This window comes from Canis lupus, chromosome 12 (assembly GCF_003254725.2).
Source record: "Canis lupus dingo isolate Sandy chromosome 12, ASM325472v2, whole genome shotgun sequence".
In the NCBI taxonomy this organism is placed as follows: domain Eukaryota; kingdom Metazoa; phylum Chordata; class Mammalia; order Carnivora; family Canidae; genus Canis; species Canis lupus.
The window spans coordinates 41,011,223-41,036,964 of NC_064254.1; the positions used below are offsets into that span (position 1 = coordinate 41,011,223).

The window sequence follows — 25,742 nt, forward strand, 5'->3', positions numbered from 1 at the left end:
CATATGCCTTCAGTGAAGAATTGCTTATAGAAGTATAGGCAAGGTTAAAGGAATAAAGGATGTTGCGGTACCCAGAAACAAGAGAAGAAACAATGATCCTGGAGCTCAATGAGAATTTAAACTATGATAGAGGCTATGTTTGTAGAGGAAAATAGCTAGAGTCAGAGATACAACACTGGAGTAGGGAGAGAGCATAGAAGAGATAATCCTACCTACTCTATCCATCTACCTGTTGATCTTCTATTGATTGTACCCAACTGGAAACCAGCTGGTAAGGAAGACGAGGTGATGGTGTCCACATGGGTCACTATCCTAGGACACAAAACAAGGCAAAATGTATCATAGGTGTGCAAACACAATAAGCCCACATTTCGTAGCAACTTTCAAGAGGTCAAACAAGTAGATTTAGGGAGAAGTGACAAAGCATCAGGAGTGATGCAATGGTCATGAGGCACTGCTCATGCCACTTACCTATACCTTCATAACTTTCCATTTGATGAAAGAGTGCTGCTGTACATGCCCTGGTTTATTACATGGTGGATCAGATAACACCTAGTCCGTGACAGGCAGCTTAGCTTACATGATCATTCGATACTCTGTGCTCAGATACGAAAATTTCTACCATAATCCAGAAGCAACCCAGGATCTGTTTCTTAAAAGAATAGTTATCTGGAGAATAGGTCATGGCTTTGCCCTAAACTGTAATTCTAAATCAAGATTTGCCAGAGGCCCCTAGAAGATTGCTGTCAGACATCTCAAGCACCATTTGATCTATTGGATACTAAGGCTCATATGCAGAATAACTTGCACTGCAGTCCATAGTGGTAACAAAGCCTTCTCTTACTCTGGCCCTATTCAGAACTGACAGCCTTCTGGGTTACTTGAAAAGTGTATCACAGCAGTATCCTGAAATGTATATATGTTGTTTCAAAAGTCCAATGAGATTTACTAGTCTAAGAAATTCATTTATTTAACAGTGATAGGTGTAGTGATCATCTTTCACTGAGGAGCAAAAGTCTTAATTTTCTATAGATCACAGGACTACCAAAAACTTTATTGATGTCATGGCCCTTGAATATATATTATCCCCTCCCACGTCTGGCATAAATGTTCCTTACCAAGGAATTTATGGTACTTGATACCTCCTATTCACCAAATGCAATCAGCATGATGGACCAAAGCAGTGTCTTATCATGATGAGACAAATGAAGTTCCTAGATTATTAAAGAATATTGAATAATTGATACTGTCCTGAGGCAAGACCATGAAGGAATACAGATGAAAAACACTTCTTCTGTAATCTCTTAATTGGAAAGGGGAAGCAAACATTTAGCAGATTGATCACTGCATATCAGATGCCAAAATTATGTTAATTTGCTTCAGTTAACTGAGTACATCTGAACTTGGAATTACATGATTAAGTTAATGCTAATCCACTGTTATTCCCTAAGACTCTCCAATTTCTATTCAAGTCAAACAGAAGAGTTAATGGGTATATGATAATCTTCTAATTCAGTCCTAAGGGCATCATAATAAATTAGCCACCATCAGACGTACTCATGTACTAATCCATTCTAATAACCAGTCTGACTCTGCTGCCCATTACTGTAACCATGTCCACTCCATCTCTGGCATTTAAGTACTGACCTTTGGACTCTATTCATCTGTAATTCCATCATTCTTACTGAAGTCCGAGGGTCCATTTTAGAGACAGCATCCTCCCTCCCTCCCTCATCCTCCTGAAGCAGGATCAGAATATGTCACCCCAAAATATGCTACTTTGACATAAAGGTTATTTTGAGCTGAAAGCAATTGAGTAAAAGCAGACCCAGGAAGAACCTTCCCTCTATCTGCCTAACAGCAGGGCATAAATTTGTGAAGCTGTCCCCCTCTCCTGCATCAAGAAAAGGAGAATAAGCCTTACCAATGGAAACAGTGAGGGCACTGAGATGAGTCTGCATAATTAGAACTTATGAAATAACTCTTACCTATACCTTCAGTTTCCCCCAGTTTATCAGTCTCTCTTTCCTTGTCTAGTCACTTCTCCACAATTTATTGCCTTTTGTTAAATCCATAAGGCTAACCACTTCTGCGAGTTTTTCTCTTCTTTCCCATGAAGCCCCCATGCACATAAAATTAAAAATGTTAGTATCAATAAAAGTTATAAACTTTTCCTATTGTCTTTCGTCAGTTTAATTCACAAGTCTCACTCACTAACCTAAGCAGGTGGGAGAAGAGTTTTTTTCCCCCCTATAGTCCCTAGCCTTCGGAAAACAGACACTACTTTTTCAAGGACCAAGGTACATTTGCCCTATGTATTTCTCAAACATAGTGAGGGGGTGGTCAAGTGGATGGCACATGATAAATCATCGCCAACATTCCTCACTCCCTGAGCTTTGCATTATTCCAATGAATTTCTAACATATAGCTCATTTTAATATTGGCCACCAGTGATTTCAGATTTTAAACAATTGCCAAATCATTAAAGCTACCTCTCACTGTTGAGCTTTATCTTTAAATTAAGAATTTCTAGTAAATGCACCTATATTAATAATTTCAGTCCAATCTAAAGGTATGTTTCTTTCTTCTTTGCTTAGCACTCTTAGATCTATTCCTACACATTTCTGGAGGTAAAACTAGCCAAATCCTATCATTCTAAGCTATCTCCTCCCAAGGTAGATTTTGTACTTGTCTTCCTGAGACATGCTCTGTTCTAATTATCTTTACAGATCTGATGGCACTAAAAGAGTAGATGGCAGGTATAAGGAAAATCAGTATCCCTTGGAAAGTAACTACCTTGGTTGAAGCCATTACAGGATCTCGAGCAATAAAGAACTGAGGTCATCTGACAGGGGAAGAGAGCTGCCTTTGTCAGCCAGCAATATTTAATGGGATTTAGAGATTCAGGTTCTCAGATTCATCTCAATCTAAATCTTCATTCCAATTCTTCAGGTCCTCCTCCTCCCCCTACTTTCCTAATTAGTACCACAACTTTCACTTAGGAAACTATCGATGTTGTGAATTTGTAAGTTGTAATTCTGCAACCCACTTTGGATCATCACCCCTTTTTTCCCCCTGAAGTTCTGCAGGGCAATTAGAAGCAATGATCTCACTCAAACTCTTTCTCATTTTCATCATAATATTACCATGCAACTGTCACTTGTTCAAAGACTTTGCTTACAATGATTTCATTCTATGAGGCCATATGTGAAAAATTCAGCTATTTGCTACATGGAAAACAGTATCCCATTTCCCAATGGTCATTATCACTGCCTGTAAACTCAACTAGTTCAGTAACCAATTTCATATTATCTTTGTTTCCTGATCAAATTTTAGCACTGAATACTTAATTAGATAAGGCTCACTGCATGAAATAGACACTACTCAGGTATTTTGAGCAGAGTGCTTTAATTCAAAAGATTAGATTACTGGTAACTTGAAGGAATGAGTCAGAAGGCCACCCCTAGTCTTTGACTTCAAATTAGTATGACTACATCCACCATGATCACTGTCTCCATTACCACTACCTGCATTTACAAAATCAGTGTCAAGATAGTGGATCACGGGGGATCCCTGGGTGGCGCAGCGGTTTGGTGCCTGCCTTTGGCCCAGGGCGTGATCCTGGAGACCCAGGATCGAATCCCACATCAGGCTCCCGGTGCATGGGGCCTGCTTCTCCCTCTGCCTATGTCTCTGCCTCTCTCTCTGTGTGACTATCATATAAAAAAAAAAAAAAAGATAATGGATCACGTAATTCAGCTGTTGCCAACACTTACGTCTGTAAGGAGCCCACTTATATAATTGCATTACTACAGAAGGATGACATCCACCTCCCTTATGACTTCCAAAAATTTCATGAGTGCCTCATGTTGACAAAACCTAAATTTGTGAGGGAATCAGAAATGTAATTTCTAGTTTATATTTTAAGCTCTAACACTGGAGGAGTGAAGAAGGGAGAGATATTGAAGGGATAGAGATGGATTCATAGAACCAATAAATATCTAGCACACTAATCTACAGATGGTGCTGGCTTTCTGAAGTAGTTAATATTTAGGGTAGACTCTAGTATGTAAACTCCAAATCTCAACTGTAATTAGAAATGAGAAATGTGTTTCCCGAATTCATCTTTCTGCTCTTTTTGCCTCATAGGTTCCCATCCTCCTTTTCTTTCTGGAAAAAATACCAGACCCCACTTTTACATAGGCTGACAGTAATAATTCAAGTGTAATGAAAACACTTAAATGTTGGTGAATAAATACAGCTTTCAAGAGCAGCTATTTGTTCTTTTGTGACCATGTATAACACCTTTATTAAATTTTCTCTGAGGAATGAACTCAAATATATTTTAAACCAACTGTGCACATAGAAGTGATAAACCCTAACTGCATAATATGCTTATAAAAATGTAAACATTGTATTTGATTCTCAGATTTATTAACAAAATTAGAACACAAGCCACTTTCAAAGGTGTCACTAACATAATTCTACCTTCTGTGCAAGACTCATAACTTACCACCCTCTCATTACCAAATAGCTGGGTAATCATTATTCTTGAAAGACTGGTTCTTAGGATAGCTTCCTCACAGGGAGGAGAAACTCAGTTTAAATATGATGCATCAGAGATGACAAAAAAGGAATTTCAACTGGGTGCTTTGCTTTTTCCCAAAGACAAATTCAAAGAAAAGTCTTAAAGCGGAGGAAAAGAGCACCTAACTGGCTTCTCTCAAATTGCAGGAAAGGGATTCAGGGATTCTTGGAGACTGAGTATATGGAATATGCATGTGGACTGACAAATTCTCTTTACACTTCACAGTCTTGTACTTAAACTGAAAAATACCCAATAATTTCCAATAATTCCCTTTTTAGAAAGGACTGTATTATTTAAACCTTCCAAGATTTTTTTGTTTTAGAATGGCTTTTAATTTGGACATATTCTCTGTGTAGATGTTCAATTACAATGTGACCTTCTGGTAGCTGCATTAGATTATTATAATTAGGTAGATAGATATCAAGTGATGTGTTTTAGCATGTATTTATTCTCAAAGGAGATACTACTTTAAGGACACAATCCCTGGGAGAACCTCACCTATGAGAGTGAGAAAAAGAGAAAAAATTCTGTGGGATTCCTATTTAAAACCGGATAGATCTCCAAGGAATGAAAGTATGAAGGAAATTTGTTCACATGTGGACATGTAAACATGTCTTCATGAGGTAAAATGAAAAAGACAAAGAGAAAAGGAGATTTAATTACTAGGCCTTTTTTTCTTAACAGGTAAGAAAAAGTTTAATTTCTCCAATTTCTCTAGCAAAACCTAGAGCTAGAAGTCTAAAAGAACATCAAGGTGTATCTCAGATCATCCCTTACAAACCTAAAATTCTTATAATCATCTAAAGACAGCTGATTGACTACGTTCTTCATAACTCACATGGTCTTTTACTGATAAATTCTAAAATCTGTCTTCATCTGAGTAGTTCTATATATCAATTATAATTAACTTCTACCTCTGAATCCCCTTCAGAAATGTAAAGTCATGTTACATACTATTTTTATAACTTAAAAAAAAAGTATGCCTTTCAATTCACGGCTGTGCCTTTCCTCAATAATTTAAGAGGGAAATTAGGAAATTTGGGAGACAATGAGGGAAATCAACTTCTAATACTTATATGATCTTGTAGTGTTTTGAAATAATGAATGTTTATATTCCCCTGCCTCTTCATAACTGTTTCTTTGGTTCAGATGGCATCTGCCTAAATAACACCTAAGATTAAGCTAAAATACACTATGAAGGACTTGCTTTCCAAGGTGACTTGTCAAAATTGTTTGCATGCTGAGGAGGCAAGCGACCAGTCTCATGAAGCAGGTCTTAAGTTCCTGTGTGTGTAGCTCAACATCTCAGCCCTGCTAGCCCTATCTACCACCCAGCAGGATCCCAAGTCGACCTACCTCACCCAGGTCTGTACTTAGCACTCCTCTTGAGCTCCTATATAATCTACGGCCCTCTTTTTCTCCATAAAGAAGACAGTGTTAGGAATTCAGCTGGCTGAGTGTTAGGCTACAACAAGACAAGAGCTGAGAGAACAGGACAGCTCAGTATGATGTTGCATTCTCGCAAAGGTGCCAATTATCAGTACATAATGCCTGGATTGTTGTATTATCAGATGGATAGTGTAGCAAAAATCACCTCTAGGTTCTCTTTCATACTTACAGGATAACTGAGTTGCACATATGGAACAAATCTGTAAATTAAAATATTCCTAATAAACTATGAAACCACTAGACTCCATGTTCTAAAATGTGAATATAAAAGTCCATATGAAAATATTTTTGAATACCTAGGAAGTGTGCAGAAAGAGAAAAAAAAAGAGAATGACTAAGTTAATAATGCTAAAAGTGAAATCAGTCATCAGTGTCCATCAGCAAAATGAAATCAAGAGTAACACAGAAAAGAGAAAAAAGAAGAGATACAGTCATCCATAATTCTATTGGAAAATGCACTGTCATCTGCCTAAGGTATTTCTAGCCATTTCAAGTATGTTAAAAATTCCATTTTCTGTGCATGAAAACATTTCTTTAGTTAGTGACAAAATTTTACCAAAAAAGGACGCAGTTCCCCTCCATGAATTTTTAGGTATGAGGCATGCAACTCAGTGTGATGACTGAGGAGAAATTATGAAAGTTATCAGAACAGGCTATACATCACAGATTAAAGTCATCCAAGATAATGAACTTTAAAAAGTGTAGTAAGAGCTGAATGATCTAACGTAAGATCACAAGAGCTCTTCCACTTTATTCTTGGAACCAAAAAACCCACAGCATTAAAAACTGCTAAAACTTACATTTGAAATGACAAGAGTAGTTTAAAAGAAAATTATACGTTTTATGTCTGGATCCAAAAGATCTTCCAAAGAGGACTAACTTTTAAAGTAAAAATATGCCATCATTAAAAAATAAGCTTTTCTCCAGAAATTTTAGGCACTCTAAGTTCTAGTTTCACATCTTTTCTACATTAGAAATTGGCAGCAAAAAAAAATTTACAATATTAACAACTGAATCAAATAAACATCTAGCAGATAATTTATGTAATAAACTGATTAACAAAAAAAAAACATTTTTCCCACAGCAGTTGTATATTTATTGTGCTAAAATCAGGTAGCAGGGAATGAAGAGGTCTGGGGAACCAGTACAGAATGTTCACAAAGATTTACAAATCTCTAGTCATTACACACCGAGCAGCTAAGACAAAGGTGCTGAATCCTCTCAGGCCAAACTATTTTAAATGTTGCAAATATTCTATATTTCTCATGACTGCATGCCTTTGGGGAAAAGTGTAATTTTAATGCACAATAAATATTTTATAGTTTACAAAATACTCTAAAATAGTTCGTCTGCACAAACAGCATACATCCTGTACATGCAGTTTTGACATGTTGAGATAACTTAGAAATATTCATGCTTTTTTTGTTGTTGTCACATTTTCTTTCTCTATAATGATCCCTGGTCAACATCCCCTAACAATTTAACCAATGTAATAAAACAATGTACAAGTTCTCTTTCCTAGTGTATTTCCAGTTGTTCATTTATATTACATGAAACACTCCATTTACACATAGTAAACTTCATTTTCTGGTTCTGACTACTCTTCACTTTAATTCATTTTGTGTCTTAATAATTAACACCTTGTAACAATCATACACTAAATTTAATGATCTTTAGCACCAAGGAGTCAAGAATATTGCACCAAAATGGGTTTATACTTCATATCTAGTTAATAAATAAGATCTTGCAACTTTGTTATAAGGAAAATATCACTCCAAAATTAATCACATTGAAAGAGAAGGATAGTTTCACAGAAAAGTTGGGTGTATGCTATTTGTTAAAAAAAAAGAAAAAAAAGGCAAAAAAAATACTAGCGGATTCGAAAGCTAATAGTAAAATTTACATTAGAGGACTCCTTGATTTTTTAATTAAAATTTATTTAATTTTAAATGTTCTTTCCAACAGAAGAGGTAGGTATATTTCCACATATGAAAAATCGGTAACAGCCACAAATCAAAACAAGGAAAGCCTGATAAAAATCAACATACTCTCTTCTAACAGCACATAAATGTAACTCTTTTCTGATGTTACTTATAAAGATATGAGTTGTTTCATGTTCCAATCAGACAATAATCCTAATTTTCATAATATACTTCTGATAGTAATAGGAGTATTGAAAGGCTGTCTTTTCATCAAAAATTGTTTCCCACAGTGATTTGTGCCGCAAGTCATGGTGACCTTTGGGTCACTAGACAGGATTTTACTGTAATTCTTATTTTCACCAACACCATCATCGTCAAGCCTCTAAGAGTCTACAGAGATCATCAGATTCTTTAAATTTAATTACAACCAAAAGGGTATATTCAGACTAGAGGTGGAGAGATTTGACCATACCAGTCAGCAAATGAATTCAAATGTGCAAATTTTAAAGTATCTACAGTTCCAGCTTTGGACTAGAAAATGTAAGGTAACTGATTGTAATCAGTAGGTAATAGTAATTTAGCCAAAAAATTCATACTGTGTTTCTGTGATCATCAGACTGAAGAATGACTGTATATAAGATACATGAAAAATGTCATGCATTAGACAAACGGATGTGAACAGAGGGAGAGCCTCCAAAGTCACATAATGATTGCTTTGGTCTGGACGACAACAAGGCTAATAAAAAAAAAATGTTTAAAATAAAACTTCATAAATAAAACATCCGGGCATTGTATTTAACACTTTACTCTATCTAAAGGTTACTAAGACATAGAGCACATTTGCCTTTTTCTCCCCACCCCCAAAACCCTCATTTGCTTGTTTTCCCTGAAATTTTATATGAAATGGGAGCTTCCTCACTGTCAACAACAGTTAAGGCCCAGTTCAATTTACTCTCCTTTCGCTTTTCCATTTTTCTGCTTTTTTCCATTTTCTATCACTAGTTGTTTCTCTGATTTGCTCACACCATTTGCTGAAATACCATTCACAGCTGTTTTTCCAGTTTTTGCTTTCTTAGGCTCTTTGTATGTCCGAACATAGAAGTTAAGAAAGAGAAATATGAAGCTGATTGCATAGGCGATGAGAGCCCAGTGCATCCATTTTGGGAAGGGGCAATCAGTGTAAAGAGACAGCGCCGTGTGCCCAATGGTCACGTGGAACTGAACCTGAAAAACAAAACAATGTAGGATACGTTTACTGTGAACAGTGAGTAACTTCACCAGAATCTTCTATTTAGCTAAGATAGGCCCAAATCTTGCCACAGTGTCCAAAGTTTCAATAGCTCTTTGGCTTCCATGCCTGATTACAGCTCCCTCTCATCAGGCTGCAGTTCAGATGTCATCCCCTCAGGAAGAGCTTCCTGCCAGCTAGGACAAAGGATCTCCATCCGGCTGGCCTCTCAACCCCATTAATGAGGGCTTTCGTTTTATGTGGGTTTTTTTCTTTTTAACAATTACAATTATCTGTAATTCTTAACTTCTTCATTGTCCATCTTTCCACTAGTATATAACTTCAGAGGGTAGGGTTCTGTGTTGCTCTCTGAGGATTCCTGAGTCCTTAGCACAGGGTCTGGATTCAATGAATAATTTGTTGGATAATGTTGAATAATGTTTAATGATAGGGAGTTATCAATGGCCTAAGAGAATGAAATAATAGTACCATATATTCTTTTTGATTTTTTTTCCTCCCAAATTTTAGACTGATTTCTTTCCATGAAACTGTCAGCAAGATGGTACATATACTTTTAAAAGTGAACCTATCATTATTTATTTCTTATAAAATAGCACACAGGTAAAACTGCATTTGAATTAACATTCTCCTTGGGGTGCCTGAGTGGCTCAGTTAAACATCTGACTCTTGATTTTAGCTCAGATCATGATCTCGAAAGTCATGGGATTGAGCCCCACACTGGGTTCCATGGTCAGCAGGGTCTGCTTGAGATTCTCCCTCTTGCTCTCCCTCTGCCCCTCCCTCACTCCATGTGTGCACACGTGTGTGCTCTCTCTCTAAATGAATTAACATTATTCTTTACAAATTTAGATTTTTGGTAAAATTTAGTAGATATTTGATAATAAGTGCAAAAAGAAAGACTCACTTTCTACTTTAAAAGTTTTTAAAAGAAGAAAAAATTAAGATGCTTTGTAATTCAGATAAGACAAATCAGTAGAAATTCCAACATATCAAATGAATAGTTCTCAATATAAGAATTACAAATTCCACGTGTTAACAAGGGTTAAATTTTTACAAGATTCACTTACATGATTAACTATTGTGAGAACTTATGGCTTGGAAATACTCTACTCTTCACAAAATTAACATCCTATTTGGAATGGGCAATTGTGGTTTCTCTTTTAAGTATAGTCTTACCCATATTAACTAGTATATTAAAAATTATTAAAATAATTTATTCCATGTGAGCCCCAAATTTATATTAGACTGAAAAACTTTAAACTCTCCATGGCAAAATGCAGGTTTTAAGAACTTTTGATTTCATAATGGTTCTTAGAACCTAAATTATCAAAAAAGGCTTATGCATATAGGTGTGATTAAGTATGGCATCACTCAAGAAGACTCAGGTGAGGACTCTGACAAAGTAGATATAAAGAGTTCAGATGACTTTTGTCCTCTCTTCATTTTCTTGTGACCATTTACTAATTACTGAGGAAACTGAATTACACAAACTATATAAACAGCTTACACAAAAACTGGAGGAAGCTTCCTGTAGCATTTTAGTTACAAATGAATCTTTCACACCCAGCATTCCCCAAAAGTTGTGTTTCCTGTTCAGCCAGCCAGCTGTTTAGCAACTTAAAGCAGAGACGAATAATATTTCCAAATGTGATTCCACTGATAAATTGTACACATGCTATGATTACAGCAAATTATAATAAATTCCAAGGCTTGAAGAACAGCTGCCAGGTTGGCTTGGGATTTCCAGTTTGATTACTGGGCTAACACCTTGCTTTGAATGTTTCACTGAGGTACCCAGATGCTACAAGAAGTCCTCCTAGGAGTAAGTGCTGAAAATTGTCTGCTCTAAAGGTTAGCCTTTGAAAATACCTAGCTCTGCTCTCTAAGAACTATGTGTTAGACAGTAAGAGGAGTTCTCTTGTCTTTGTTCTCTTCCTTCACCCCAACCCTTCCTTGGTTCTGTGCCTTCTCTTCAATTTTTATATCCTAAATGTAGAGGATCTGTTAACAAGGACTAAAAAATGGAACAGAAAACAAAATTCAACCAAGAGCAGGATGAAGAGAGGTAATAATAACACCTTGTTAAAAAAAAATCACCTGAGAAAGAATCTATATTATTTTTCTGGTCATATATAAGTCTATGTACTTTATGGTATGCTTAGATCTTTTCTCATCCATTTCACAGATATTTTTAAAGAACATTTCTTTTAGAGAGATAAGAACTATTTTTAGTCTTTTAAGAACATTAAAAAGGTTAGTAGCAGTGACAACTAGGTCTATGAACAAGAAACTCCAAGAGCCAAGCAGCCTCAACTCTCACAGCTGCAGCACAGAGAAAGCCAAATTTGTAACAGAAAATTGTCCTGGATAACTTAGCTCTTCAGAATTAGTCAGTTCAAATATTTTCAGTGTTTCACCAGAAGAAAGTTCAGAAGAATTTAACTCACCAGCTGCAACATGGTTAAGTATCGTTTCCACCAAAGATACTTCTGAATCCACGGGCCAAATGCAGTTAACCCATAGTATGAGTACATAATCACGTGGATGAAGGAATTCAGCTGTGCTCCAAAAAATGCTTCAGAAAAACAAAATTACAAGATACTGAAAACTTTAATAGGCAATAAACCATCTGAACATAAAATAAATGAATCCACATTATTTCCTAACTAATCTTGAGTACAGATGAGGAATAAAAACTGTAAAGTAGAAATAATGAAAAAGATTTCTCTTCAGATCACATTAGGTCTTTTTAAACTTTAGACTCTGGCTTTTAGCATATAAATAAAAATGCGTGTTCCTCAAATGCAAAGGACTTTCAAAGTAGGCAAGTTTCCAAATGGAGTACCCCAGTGGCTTATGTATGCCATAATAAAGAAGTGCTGCGTATATTATTTTTCAAGCTATTTTTCTCAGAGAAAAAAGACATGCATAGTACATATAATTGTTTCAAAAGATTTTTAATAGAGTGTCTGGCTGGCTCAGTCAGAAAAGCATGTGACTCTTGATCTTGGTGGGGGCCCTAAGCTCAAGCCCCACATGAGGTATAGAGATTACTTAAAAATTTTTTTTAAATAATGAAATAAAAAGGATGTTTTAAAAAAAATTAATAAAAGGTAGATTGATAGACTTTTAAAGCCTCATTATTGCTTTCAGATATGCCCATAAACATATCAACAGAATAGTACTTGTTTGTTAGGTCTCTGAGCAATTTTAAATGAAAGCAGAAGGTGAACTGTACTACTATAATGACCTATAGCCTTGGTTCTCAAGAGAGAAATAATCTGTTTCCAGCTCAGTGATGTAAAACATCTTCAGTCTATAGGCAACTGAAAGCCTGAAGACATATCTTGGCCAAAATGTGAATTCAGATCCTTTATAACAAAGCTATTTATAATTACCTTTGAGTAAGAACCAACAGGTTCATTTAAGGCTCATTTTAGAGGAGTGGGCTCTGGGCTTGGACTGGAGATGGAGCCTTCAAACTAACTGAGAAGTTAAAGCTTAGTATCCTTTGTCTTTTTTTTTTTTTTTTTTTTTTTTAGGTAGGCTCCACATCCAGTATGGAACACAATGTGGGGCTTGAACTCAGGACCCTGAGAGATCAAGACCTGAGCTGAGATCAAGAGTTGGATGCTTGACTGAGCCACCCAGGCACCCCCAGCTTAGTATCCTTTGAATCAGAAACACTACAGCCACTCCTCATTAAAATATTAATTTGCTATATTTAAGATTAGTTAATGTTTATCTCAGAGGCAAATCTTTATGTATTTAAGTAGCCATAGGTAAAAAGCTAAAGCTTTACTTTCTTCAAATTTCTTTTTTTTCTTCATATGTCTTTAAAATGAAATTAACACAGAAATAATTAACTATGAAAGCAAGTTAAAGACCAAATCATATTCCCAGCTTCTCATTACTTTTCCATTCAACACATTTACATAATTTAATATATGCATCTACGTTCCTGAAAATGCTCACCTTGTCCCCCTGCGACCCACTTAATTCCAATCCACCACAATGTAAACATTGTACAGTGATGGTATACATGAAGGAAAGAGACTTGGTTGTTTTTCTTCCTTAGGATAAAAAATACAGTATCCAAATACTCAACCCCTTTTGATACAAAGTACCACCAAAGAGCAGCAGCTATCTGTAAAAAGAATGGAAAAGCATGTTATAAACACCAGAGTGACACTATCATATGTTTTTTTATTCATTGTTAAGTTAGTCCTAAACAATCATTATTGCACAAAATGTACAAGGCATGGAGTCATTTTTGCCTAAGTAGGTATGAAACCTAGGCATCTATCCACGGGGGCGGGGGTAATGGGAAAGAAAGAGTCCAAGTCTCTATTTACCCAGTGGCAATGATATAGAGAAAATTTTTAGTCTGTTACAGAGCCAGATGTCATGAAGTACCAAACTACTAAATATAGAGCTATAAACGCCTTCACACTGCTATGTTTTTCAATATAGTAAAGAAATTGAGATATTTATTTTGTAAAGGTATTTCGGTTTTTCATGCTTAGCCTATAGTACCTCAGATATTTTTGCAAGTGTGTTTGTGTAGCCACTGGTCTCTGTTAGTGTCTGTCTGTCTCTCGCTTTAAGTGCAACAAGTACCTAATCATAGTACTTTGTATTAGGCGGTAAAATCTTTAAAGTTGCAAGCTGAAACAAACAAACAAAAATAACAAATACTTCCTAGGTCATAAATATAATCCTACTTACATGAATAAGTCTTTTCTTTTCCTGGGCTCTAATTAAGACACCAGATGGTACAGAAAGATTATGTTACATGCTGAGATTAAGGATCCAAGGATCCAGTAAGAGGTGACCTCTGTGAATATTTTAAAATATTTAACAAGAACCTTACTATAATAGTACCTAAACTCAACTTTTTAAATGTCAAGTATTTTCTATAATGTGTGTCCTATGTACAAACAACAAAGAAAACAGTACATAACTGAAATCTGTTTATAGATTTCTGTATGTCAAGGGTGACTGGAAAGTAAAATATGGTAACATTATATTACCAATAGTTTATTTTCTGCAAATATAATAAAAACTGAGTTTACACCTATATAAACTGTGCAATGCTCAACTTACTAAACATTACATAGTTTATAAAATATTTGTTTTTCCTCAGGCTCTTAACAAATGAATTAGACTTTCTTTATGAGTTTCCATTCTTGACCCAAAACACAAAAATCCAAAAATGTCATCTTAACAGTAAACATGGAACTTTTTAAAATTACTACATTCTAGTAATCCAACACATATTCATTCTCATACAACCAAACAGGTCACTATAACTATGAAAATTTTTCAATTATGTACTTTTAAAGAAAAGTTGACTTTTATTGACTCAACATGATCCTATACACTTTTACCATTCTTTGAAAGTAGGTTTTTCAGAGTGGGGATTATAAAATTAAACCCACTTCTACTGATTAACGGGATTAGGAATGTACTTACCCTAACTTCATTAACATTATCAGAATAATCCACACTCTGGCAAATATAGCTATATCCTGCATTATATGATCCCATGAATAACTAGAAAAAAAGGGGGAATAACATTTAAAGCAAAGTTTTAGTAGATATGGAATTTCAAAACACTAAACACAATATGCAACATTTCAAATTACTTTAAAGAACAATATTGTCTAAGAAATTCAAATGCAATAAACAATGTGTTGTGGAGTTTCTAAAATTTGTTGTGTGTCAATTTATTCTAAAATTGAAATCTATATTAAAAATCACATGTAACTCTTGGGCTGAGACTTCAACTGTCATCTACTTTATAATTAAGAGAAATTAGGATTAACCATGACTCAGATCTAACAGTTACATTGATTTCTGTTCTTGACCCAGAGTGGTTTGTATCAAACAAATGAGGTCAAAGTATCCAAACAAATAAAAGTTTTTGTGAAGTTGAGATTCTCTAGACTAAGCTGTCAATTACAGATTTCTTTAAAGAAGAGTACTGTTTATTTTCTTAGCATCACCAGTCCAGTTCTCTGAATTCATACAGAATTTTAATGAGGAGTCTCTTGGGAAACAAATTCCTTCCACTCTTATAACTTAAAAAATGCCTGTATCAACTTAGCCTTTAGGATTTCTTTTCAGAATGTCATGGAGAATTTTCTAGTGTCCAGAAAAGTACATGATGGCTAGCAGCAACAATGTATAACAGTTAACTCATTTTTGTTCAAACCCAAATACAATGACATTATGTAATAGGATTTAACCTGAAATCAGTATTTTACATCTGCATTTTTTAAAGATTTTACTTATTTAATCATAAGAGACAGAGAGAGAGAGGCAGAGACACAGGCAAAGATAGAAGCAGGCTCCATGCAGGGAGCCCAATATGGGACTCGATCCTGGGTCTCCAGGATCACGCCCTGGGCTGAAGGCAGGTGCTAAACCACTGAGTCACCCAGGCATCCTACATCTGCATATTTTGATCAGTTAACAAACCTGAAACTACTGAATAAGAATTACAAATAAGGAGCTACAACTATTTACTGGCTACTTAATATGTGCCAAATACTATGAAAAAAATTTCATTTATCTCTGATCTGGAAGGCAGGTTTTTAATCTCTATTTTACAGAAGGGGAAAATGAGTCTCAGAAAAGTTATATCACTCCTACTGTCAGTTAATAATGGTTATTTTGGAATCTAGTATGTCTGCTTCAACATTCCATTTTAAACAACTGTCCTGGGCAGCACAGGTGGCTCAGCCGTTTAGCACGGGTGTGATCCTGGAGACCCATGATCAAGTCCCACGTCCTGGATACCTGGGAATAGAGCCCCACATCAGGCTTCCTACGTGGAGCCTGCTTCTCCCTCTGCCTGTGTTTCTGCCTCTCTCTCTGTGTCTCTCATGAATAAATAAATAAAATCTTTTCAATAAATAAATAAATAAACTGTCCTATACTTTCCATATATCTCATATTTTTGTCATCCAAACATGAAAAATATCAAAAAAGTAAATTTTACTTTTAGAATAGCCAACAGTTATCTTGGGATACAGTATTACAATAATGGTTTGACATATTCAATGTCTTAATTTCTAATAACCCTGGGGAAGAATAGGTGACTTTAGTAAACCTACCTCTCTGAAGATAAAAAGGTTAAGCAAAACCATCCCAAAATTATAGATAATGAGCACTAAACGCATCTGGAAAGGTTCTCGGTCCTTCATCCATTTTGGACCCAGCCACACAAACAGGAGGTAAAGAGTACTTATACAAAGTGTAGGCAATGGGGACTGCATCAGAGGCCAATTCTCCACACGTTTATCTAGAGAGAACAAAATCACATTAAATTTATTAAGCACTAAATTTGTTTGAAATGAACTTGTTAGGAATTATAGTATTTCAGCTTAGCTTTTTTCCTAATTTGGCCAAATGCAGGGCATTTTTCTTTGAATTACAACAGAAAACATGGCATTAAAACCAAAGGAATGAGACCAATTCCTGTGAGTAGCTTTTGAAAATAATGCTTCACTACATGTGGCATACATTAAGTTTTATAGACACCAAGAGAACAAAGATAAGAAATAAACTTTGCTACAAATATAGGACAAGCAGAGGATGAAAAGTTGATTAAAGACTTCATTGACAGGAAATAAATATTTTAAGGAGAAACCTATCTTCCATATTAAACATGTGAAATGTATCAGTACAGTTTGGAAGTTGCGCCTTACTTGCGCCTAGCAGGAAAAGAATAGTAAACTGAAGAGGTACAGCAATGGAAATCATTTCCTGAAACACTTTTGGATACTGAAGACAAAAGTACAATTACAGTGGGGAGAAAAAATTAGGGGGGATTACAGTTCTATCATTTCTTTAAATGGAAATCATCATATTTAAGACCTTTTTCTTTTTCTTTCATAGCATGAGCCTATTCAGCCATGACTATAACCAGCTTATTTTTTTTCTAAAACTATAAACGTTTACCTCACATATGTGTAAATATTTCATTTAAAATGAGTACACTGTCCTTAACATTCAAATACGCAACCCTGAATCAATTTTATAAAAGTTTTGCCACAAGTAACATTTCTAAGAGAAGCATGATAAAGAAATATAGGGCTAACAAAAATTGACTTTCTAATACACTATAAAAAGATACTGAAATTTATATTTCTAAAACCTAAACAGTATTTTATAGGTTGTGAATCTAATGTCTAGTTTATGCTTGGTAATATAAAACATTTCTATGTTTTATGCTGAGGAAAATAATGTATTTTTAAAATAATAACAATAACAAAATTCTACATTTTAATCAGTTCCTAAAGCCAAGCCCAAATGAATTTAACTTAATTGCTCGTTACTATGTCCCACCGCACTTAAATTGCCAGTTTCACTAAAACTATGTATGCAGAATAGCTCTGGATTAGATAATTAGGTTTCAAAATATCTTACTTAAAGTTAGTCTGTTTCTGTACACTATTCATAGAAAATAAGATAAAAGGAGGACACAGAAATGAAATGTTTAATCACAGTCTCCAAAGTCAGGAAGGGACATAACTATGGTTTCTATGAAATACAGGTTGTTAGAAAGATGCATTAGCAATTTGAAAGAAAACCACATATGAAAACAAGAAAAAACAAAAACTGATTTAAAAAATTTTTATTTAAATTCAATTTGCCAATATATAGTACATCATTAGTTTCAGATGTAGTTTTCAATAATTCATAAGTTGCGTACAACACCCAGTGAAAAACTGATTTTATTTCAGAGTTTATAGAAGAGGCTTACTATCTATATATTCATGGAAATTATGGTTCTGTCACTCAAACCAAAATATATTCCATAGTTAAAAATAAACTAAAACACTTACAAGAGAGAATAATCCTCTTACAAGAGGGTGTGGCTTAAAAGATGAGTGGCTGACTTTTGTTGAAGGCATTGTACCACTATGATCTTATCACTGACTTTTTACTTTTCTTTATAATAGTCATAATATCGTGCTATGACCGTATCCCTCTGTGACAAAGTCCCCTTAAATATGGTGTATTTAGCTATTTATTTATTTCCCATAGGAGAAACACTTAAGACAAACTCCTAATTCCTAAAGCTCTGCTCTACTTACTTCAGAAACTAGAGAAGGAGTAGCTGTGGCTTCCGATTCCTATCCAGAAACTAGAGACTAGACACTGTTTTTACCATGCATTTGATACAAAGAGCAAAAGGATTCTGTTATGAGATAATCCTATGTAACAAAGAAGGAATATAAACTCATCTGTAAGGAGATTCTCATATCACAGATTATATATCACACTCTTTTCTTAAAAAAGATTTATTTTAGAGAGAGAGGAGAGACCATGTGTGAACAGGGGGAGGGGCAGAGGGAGAGAGGAGAGAGAGAACAGAATCTTCAAGAAGACTCCCAGCTGATCGTGGAGCCCAACGTGGGGCTCAGTCCCAGGACCCTGAGATCATTACCTGAGCTAAAATCAGGAGTCAGTCACTCAAATAACTGAGCTACCCAGGTGCCCCAATGCTATCACTCTTTTTTTTAAGATTTTATTTTTTAATTTTTATTTATTTATGATAGTCACAGAAAGAGAGAGAGAGAGGCAGAGACACAGGCAGAGGGAGAAGCAGGCTCCATGCACCGGGAGCCCGACGTGGGATTCGATCCCGGGTCTCCAGGATCGCGCCCTGGGCCAAAGGCAGGCGCCAAACCGCTGCGCCACCCAGGGATCCCTATCACTCTTAATCACACACAGAATTCCTGCTGACTTCAAAGTAAGTTCTGAGCAACAAGTAGAAAAAAATAAGAGAAATAAGCCCCAAAATTTCCCCCAAATCAAGAATAAATAAAAATCCTCATTCTTTTTGGATGGTTAGCCTGTGCCATTCTCTCTTTCAACAGAGATATTTAAAGAGAGAAATAAGAAAGACAGTGAGAGGAAGAGACACGAGTCAGAAGCTGAAGATGTGACAATATGAGACACTAACAGAGGCCAAAGAAGAGTAAAAAAGGAGAAGGGAGCAGATAAGAAATAACAGAGATATTAGAAAAAGCATTTGAGACTCCATCAGTAAACAGATGGGCTGAGTTCTAATATCAGCTCTGCTACTCTGCATAGGCCCTTAAAGGCACAATCTGTCTTCATCCCTTCATCTATAAACCCTGTTAGAAGAAGGGGAACTCCGTTAGTTCTTCTCCAACTTCAGTGAGAAAAAAAATCACAAGGGAGAGAGGCATTGTTAAAATGCAGGTTCTGGGATGCCTGGCTGGCTCAGCAGTTAAGCACCTGCCTTCGGCCCAGGGTGTGATTCTGGAGTCCCGAGATCAAGTCCCACATCAGGCTCCCTGCATGAGTCATCTTCTCTCTCTGCCTATGTCTCTGCTTCTCTCTGTGTCTCTCATGATAAATAAATAAAATCTTTTAAAAAAAATGCAGGTTTTGACTCAGTAGGTCTGGGGTGCAGCCCATTTCTAGGAAGATTCTGCATTTTCTAGGAAGCAACTGATTCTGTGTCACTATTCCATGGATCACCCTCTGAGTAGAAAGAAATGAGATAATCCCTTAGTTTTTTTTTTTAACTTTTGAAATTATTACTCTTAAAAATGATAAATAGGTGGAAGAATGGAATTGAAAGTGAGGAAAACTGGACCTAAAAAATAGGCAATTTTCATTGGTCAGGGGACCTATTTTGCATACAAGTACCTGCACGTTTCTATTCCACTATGGCACTCATCACACTGTCCTGTGACCTTCCTCTAAAATGCAACCCTCTTGAAGGCAGGAGCTGGGTCTCTCATTCGTGTACTGTAAGGCTTATCAGCTTGTCTAAACAACACTTATTTGATGAATAAATGATGAGTGGCCAATTTTTTTCATATTAGTCCTTTATTCTCTATCCCTTCAAATAAAATCCACTAGTGCATTTATTGATATTCCAAGTTTTTCAGTGTCCAGCAACCCTTTCCTATAGCTCTGCCCAGTTCCTCCTTTACGTTGTCAACAACACTTCAATCCAGTATTTAGAGGGCATGTGTGCTCTGTCTATAAGGCTCCGTATCTTTACTTCATTGCTTTCTCCAGGGAAAAAAGGTAATGCTCCCATTTCTTTATCCAACCAGTGCAAGTTGTGCATTCAATCAACAATCACTTAACAAAATCCTGTCTTCAGCCTATAAACGGCTGCAGTTCACATCATATCCTTCTCAGATTAGCCCTTCTAGTTCACCAGGGTCAGAACACTCTTAAAAATTCCATCTCCAATGACCATTATAGAAATTGTAGTAACTGTCAGTAACCTGAACCACAACATTACAATCCCATTCTATGATGATATTCGCGTGATATTTCTCCATGCCTTTGCAGTTATTTGTGTTTTTCTAAATTTGCATAAATATTTCCCTTAGTACTTCTGATTAGATTCAAATATCTAATACTTCTTTTACTTGTTCCCTTTTCCACTATAAAGGACTGAGTGAGTCACAATAGTGTCATACAATGATATAAAAATTTACTATTACTAACAGGTCCCCTTGCAAGTCTGGAACCAAAAAAAGAAAAGAAAAGAAAAGAAAGAAAAAAGAAAGAAAGAAGAAAGAAAGATGTGGAATTAGAAAAGCAAAGGAAAATCATGAGTACTGAAGCTTCATGTATTTTATATAACCTTAAAATAATGAATTATCCAGCCTTTCATTAACTCAAAAGTTTCAACAACATATTTTTATGTTGCCTTTCTTCTAAGAAAGATGTATAAAAATAAATAAATAAAAATTAAAAAAAAAAGATGTATAAATATCATAAAAAGCAAGTTCAGGAGCAAAAAACTATATTTTAATAATAAGAATTACTAAGACACATTACCTTAACCCTTCTGGACCCTTAAGGGTTAACTTTTTCTCAGGAAATAGTTTCTATTTAGAACATTTTGATTGTTTCATAAAACTCTTGCCAAGTAGGACTGATTTATTTACAAACAGGTCACTAATCATACAATTTTATCTGTATTAAAAGGTCACGTACTGGTTATACAACTCTATGTGCTTGTCAAAACTCACAAACTGTTAGCTAAAAGGAGTTAATTTTATTATGTGTAAATTATACCTTTATACAAATGTGAGGCAAAATGGTATATCTGAAGTGGGCCTTCTTCCTGCAAATACCCTCCACCAACAGGTCTTTATTTTTACCCTGATCTCTATCTTAAAATCACATAGCATGATGGATAGATAGAACAGACTTTCAGGTCAGACTCTCCACCCCTTCTGAGCTAAGTGATTTGGAGGAGGTTATTTGGTTCTTGACCTCTGAAAACTAATTTACTAGAAAAGGAGACAGACACAAAAATCTATTGCTTTTCAGGATCATGAGTGTAATACAAGAGGCCAGTCTTAAGAACAGTGATATGGCAGGTGAGATGGAACAAGATGGACTTCAAGAACAGACATTTGATTTTTCTCAAAGAAGAGGAATTTGCCAAACAGAGAGAAGGAAGGCCTTCTTACAGAAAGAACCCTATGTATAAATATCCCCAAAGCAGGAATAATACACTTATTCTGGAAACTAAGCAGGCCTGAGGTAGAGGATATTTATAAAGGAAGATGGCAGGAAATGACTAGAGACTCACAGGTCATACTGGACCCGGCAAACTGGGAGAGTCTTACAAACTATGCTGAAAAAGTTAGAATCTGTTTGGTAGATAATGGGGAGATGTTTAATTGGTTAAAAATAGGGGATCACATTTAGCTTATAAAAGATATGGCAGAAGCAGTGAGAGATGGACTGAAGGGGAAGAGGAGATGTCAAGAGGTGGGGAAACCAGTTGGATCACTGTTCTCAAACATCTCTATGTTGCTGGGCCACCCACAAAAGGACCATCTGCTTGTTAAAAGTGTAGATTCTTAGGCTCCACCCCAGATCTACTGAATCAAAATCTCTGGATAGGGCCTAGGACTGTGATCTCAAATTCATCTGGTGATTCTCGTGGGCAGCCAGACTTGGACACCACTATAATGCAGAAATTATGGAAATCTGAATATAGAAGGCTGCAGTGGTGATGGCCAAGACAGGGAGATATGAAAGTAAAATCAACAGATTTGGTGACTGACACGGATATGAGTTAAGAGTGAAAGAAAAGTTCAGGATTACTCCTAAATGTCTGGCATGGCTGGCAGCAGAGATGGTGAAGTCATGATCCTGGACAGAGCATAAAGGAAGAGGAACAGATCTGGAAGGAGATGATCAGGTGAATTTTTAAACATCCTGTGTCTGAAGTACTTGTGGATTCCTGGATGGAGGCATCCAGTAGGCTCTGAAGCTGCAGAGAACTACCGGCATTGTGGACACATGGAGGAGTCATTGGCAATGAAAAGCACATCGGAGTTTGAAGTCACAAAGAGCACGTGGAATGAGAGAATAAAATGAACAAGGATCAAATACTGGAGAGCACTTAAGGGAGGAGTGGGAGAACTGGAAGTGAAACACCAAAGAAAAATAGAAAATAATGTTGAGGAAAGCAAGAGAGTATGATGTTTTCAAAATGATGGGGTAGGCAGTTGACAGTTATAGATGGAGAATCAACTGTTCTTTTCTCTTCAATGAGGAAATAACTACTTCACAGGGTTTTGATGTGTGATGATTAAATGTAAAAGTTGTAGCACACATAAATGCCACAGAATTGTTCCTTCTGCTGTACCCTATCCCCTATCCACACCATTTTCACACAGGTGTGTCTTATGTCAAGAATAATCTGGGATGCCTGGGTGGCTCAGCGGTTGCGCGCCTGCCTTCAGCCCAGGGCGTGATCCCGGAGTGCCGGATCGAGTCCCACGTCGGGCTCCCTGCAGGGAGCCTGCTTCTCCCTCTGCCTGTTTCTCTGCCTCTCTCTCCCTCTCTCTCTGTGTCTCTCATGAATAAATAAATAAAATCTTTAAAAAAAAAAAGAATAATCTGAGCCCCTCCCATTAAAAGTCAAGACCTTTGATGTCTTCTAGGTCTTTTCTTCCTGATCTGGAGAAGTTATCTAGGTTCCAAATATTGACTCTTAAGTCAGTCTACCAACATTAGAATCCTAGCTCTCTCATTTACTAGGTAAATACACTGAGTTACATAAGTCTCTTTGGCTTTATGAATAATAATAGGGTTGCTAGGAGGAATAAGATATGGCTATACGTATGGTCCCTGACACACAATAAGAGCTCAATAAATGTTGACACTGTCATTATTATTGAAAATAATCAAACCACTAAATCCTCTTTTCCAAGAAAAGAGTTGAACCAAAATAAAGAAAAAGTACCATCAATAATTAATTGTGTAAGAGTTTAAACTGAGAAAACAGAACATTTTATAACTTACATACTGAGGGGGCACCCGAATGGCTCAGTCAGTTAGGCATCTACCTTTTGCTCAGGTCATCCTGGGACTGAGCCCTATGGCAGGCTTCCTGTTCAGTGGGGAATCTGTCTCCCTCCCTCTCTGCTTATATTATATATATATATCTCTCTCAAATAAATAAATATTTTTTAAAAACTTTGTATACAGAGAAAACAGCACATTCTATAATGTATTCAGGAGAACAATACATAACAAATCTGTATCTGAATTTTGAATTACTTCGGCTATTTTTTTAAATCCTCTTTTTTCAAAAACATGTAAAACAGATTTTAATAATAATAAAATATTTGTAATCCAATAGTTTTGAAATAATCCAAATCCTTTAGAAACCTCTACTTAGGGGCACCTGGGTGGCTCAATTGGTTGAGTATCTGCCTTTGGCTCAGATTGTGATCCCAGTGTCCTGAGATCAAGTTCCATATCAGGTTCCCCTCAGGGATCCTGCTTCTCCCTCTGCCAATGTCTCTGCCTCTCTGTGTGTCTCTCATGAATAAACAAAATCTTAAAAAAAAAAGAAAGAAAGAAAACTCCACTTATATACAAACAATTGTAATTAATTCTTATAGGAAATATCACTGTGTATATTAAAGGAACTTCCTTAAAAATCTCTAATATGTTGGAGCACCTGGCTGGCTTAGTTGGTTGAGCATCTGACTCTTGATTTCAGCTCAGGTCATGATCCTGGGGTTCTAAGACTGGGCCCTGTGTCAGGTTCCATGTTCAGCAAGGAGACTGCTTAAAGTTTCCCTCTCCCTCTGCCCCTCCTCCCCACTAATGCTCTCCTCTCTCTGCCTCAAAAAAAATAAATAAATCTTTTTAAAAAAATCTCTAGTAGGCCTTTTTTTTTGGAAAGGCTGACTTTTCTTAAAGACTTTCAGAATTCAGGTTGTCTACTAGTTAGAATGTGCTTTATTCCCCCAAATAGTCTAAGCTAGCTATCATCTTCCAAAAGAAAAATCAGTTAAAATTTGAATTTCTAAGACATCCAAATTCCTAGAATTAACGAGAGTGACCAGTAAATAATCCTAGGTGGGTGATGACTTTAGAAGATACAGGGACACTTGGGTGGCTTAGTAGTTAAGCATCTGCCTTTGGTCAGGGCGTGATCCTGGAGTCCCAGGATTGAGTCCCACATCGGGCTTCTTGCATGGAGCCTGTTTCTTTTGTTTATTTTTTTTTGTTTTTTTTTTTTTAAGATTTTATTTATTCATGAGAATCACAGAGAGAGAAGAGACACAGGCAGAGGAGAAGCAGGCTCCATGCAGGGAGCCTGATGTGGGACTTGATCCCAGATCTGGGGATCACGCCCTGAGCCAAAGGCAGACGCTCAACCACTGAGCCACCCAGGCGTCCCATGGAGACTGCTTCTTCCTCTGTCTATGCCTCTGCCTCTCTCTGTGTGTCTCTCATTCATAAATAAATAAATAAATAAATAAATAAATAAATAAATAAACTTAAAAAAAAAAAAAGATACATGGAACAGAGGGAATGTGCTATAGGGGCAGGGGACAGTGCTTGAATTCAGAATAACCAGATTCCAGATCTATCCATCATATGCTAGCCCCATGACTTGGACCTGAAATTCTTGAAGTACAATTCCTCCTATGCAATGGGGGTAATAATAAGATTATCCAAACCACAGAGTTACTTTGAGGCTCAAATTGACAGCCCTCTGTAAGAAGCCCCTCCAACATTAACTCTTTCTTTGTACTTACAAATATTAAATATATATCTCTCTTGAAACCTTTAAAGCACACTTTGATTGCCTCTATCATACCATTCCACTGTCCTTTTAGTCTGCTTAAGTGTGTTCCACACAGACTAGGCAGGGGCAGTACTGCTATTTCTATCGCCACAAAGGCTTACAAGAGTAGATATACCCAGCTAATGGCTAAGGACTAGCAGACCACCAAATAAAGGCCACAAAGTTTCTAGAAAAATAAATGTTATTAAGGCTACTGCTATTGTGAGAATAGACATTGGAGACATTTTTCAACTGCCCTTTTGATTAAAGGTAAAGTGAGCAAGAGCTAATAGTTCTAAAAGATATACAAAATCCCTGTTGGGGTAAAAAACAACTAAATGTTCTATAGAAATACATGCCATTGTATGGCTTTCTTAAATATATTTTTAAATCAATAGCTTAAGAACATTT

At 36.2% G+C, this 25,742-nt stretch overlaps 1 protein-coding gene across 2 annotated transcripts in view; it reads right to left on the reverse strand.

The window, feature by feature from the left end:
• Positions 1 to 7,109: 7,109 nt before the first annotated feature.
• The window catches only part of ELOVL4 (ELOVL fatty acid elongase 4), a 31,464-nt gene continuing 12,831 nt past the window's right edge, over positions 7,110 to 25,742 (reverse strand). For both annotated transcript variants that reach the window (XM_025444506.3, XM_025444507.2), the window contains exons 2-6: positions 16,330 to 16,517; positions 14,684 to 14,764; positions 13,184 to 13,355; positions 11,656 to 11,783; positions 7,110 to 9,183 (exon numbers count right to left, since the gene is read on the reverse strand). In XM_025444506.3, the coding sequence (XP_025300291.1) occupies positions 8,908 to 9,183; positions 11,656 to 11,783; positions 13,184 to 13,355; positions 14,684 to 14,764; positions 16,330 to 16,517 (845 nt within the window). In that variant the 3' untranslated portion in view covers positions 7,110 to 8,907. The remainder of the gene's footprint in view (positions 9,184 to 11,655; positions 11,784 to 13,183; positions 13,356 to 14,683; positions 14,765 to 16,329; positions 16,518 to 25,742) is intronic.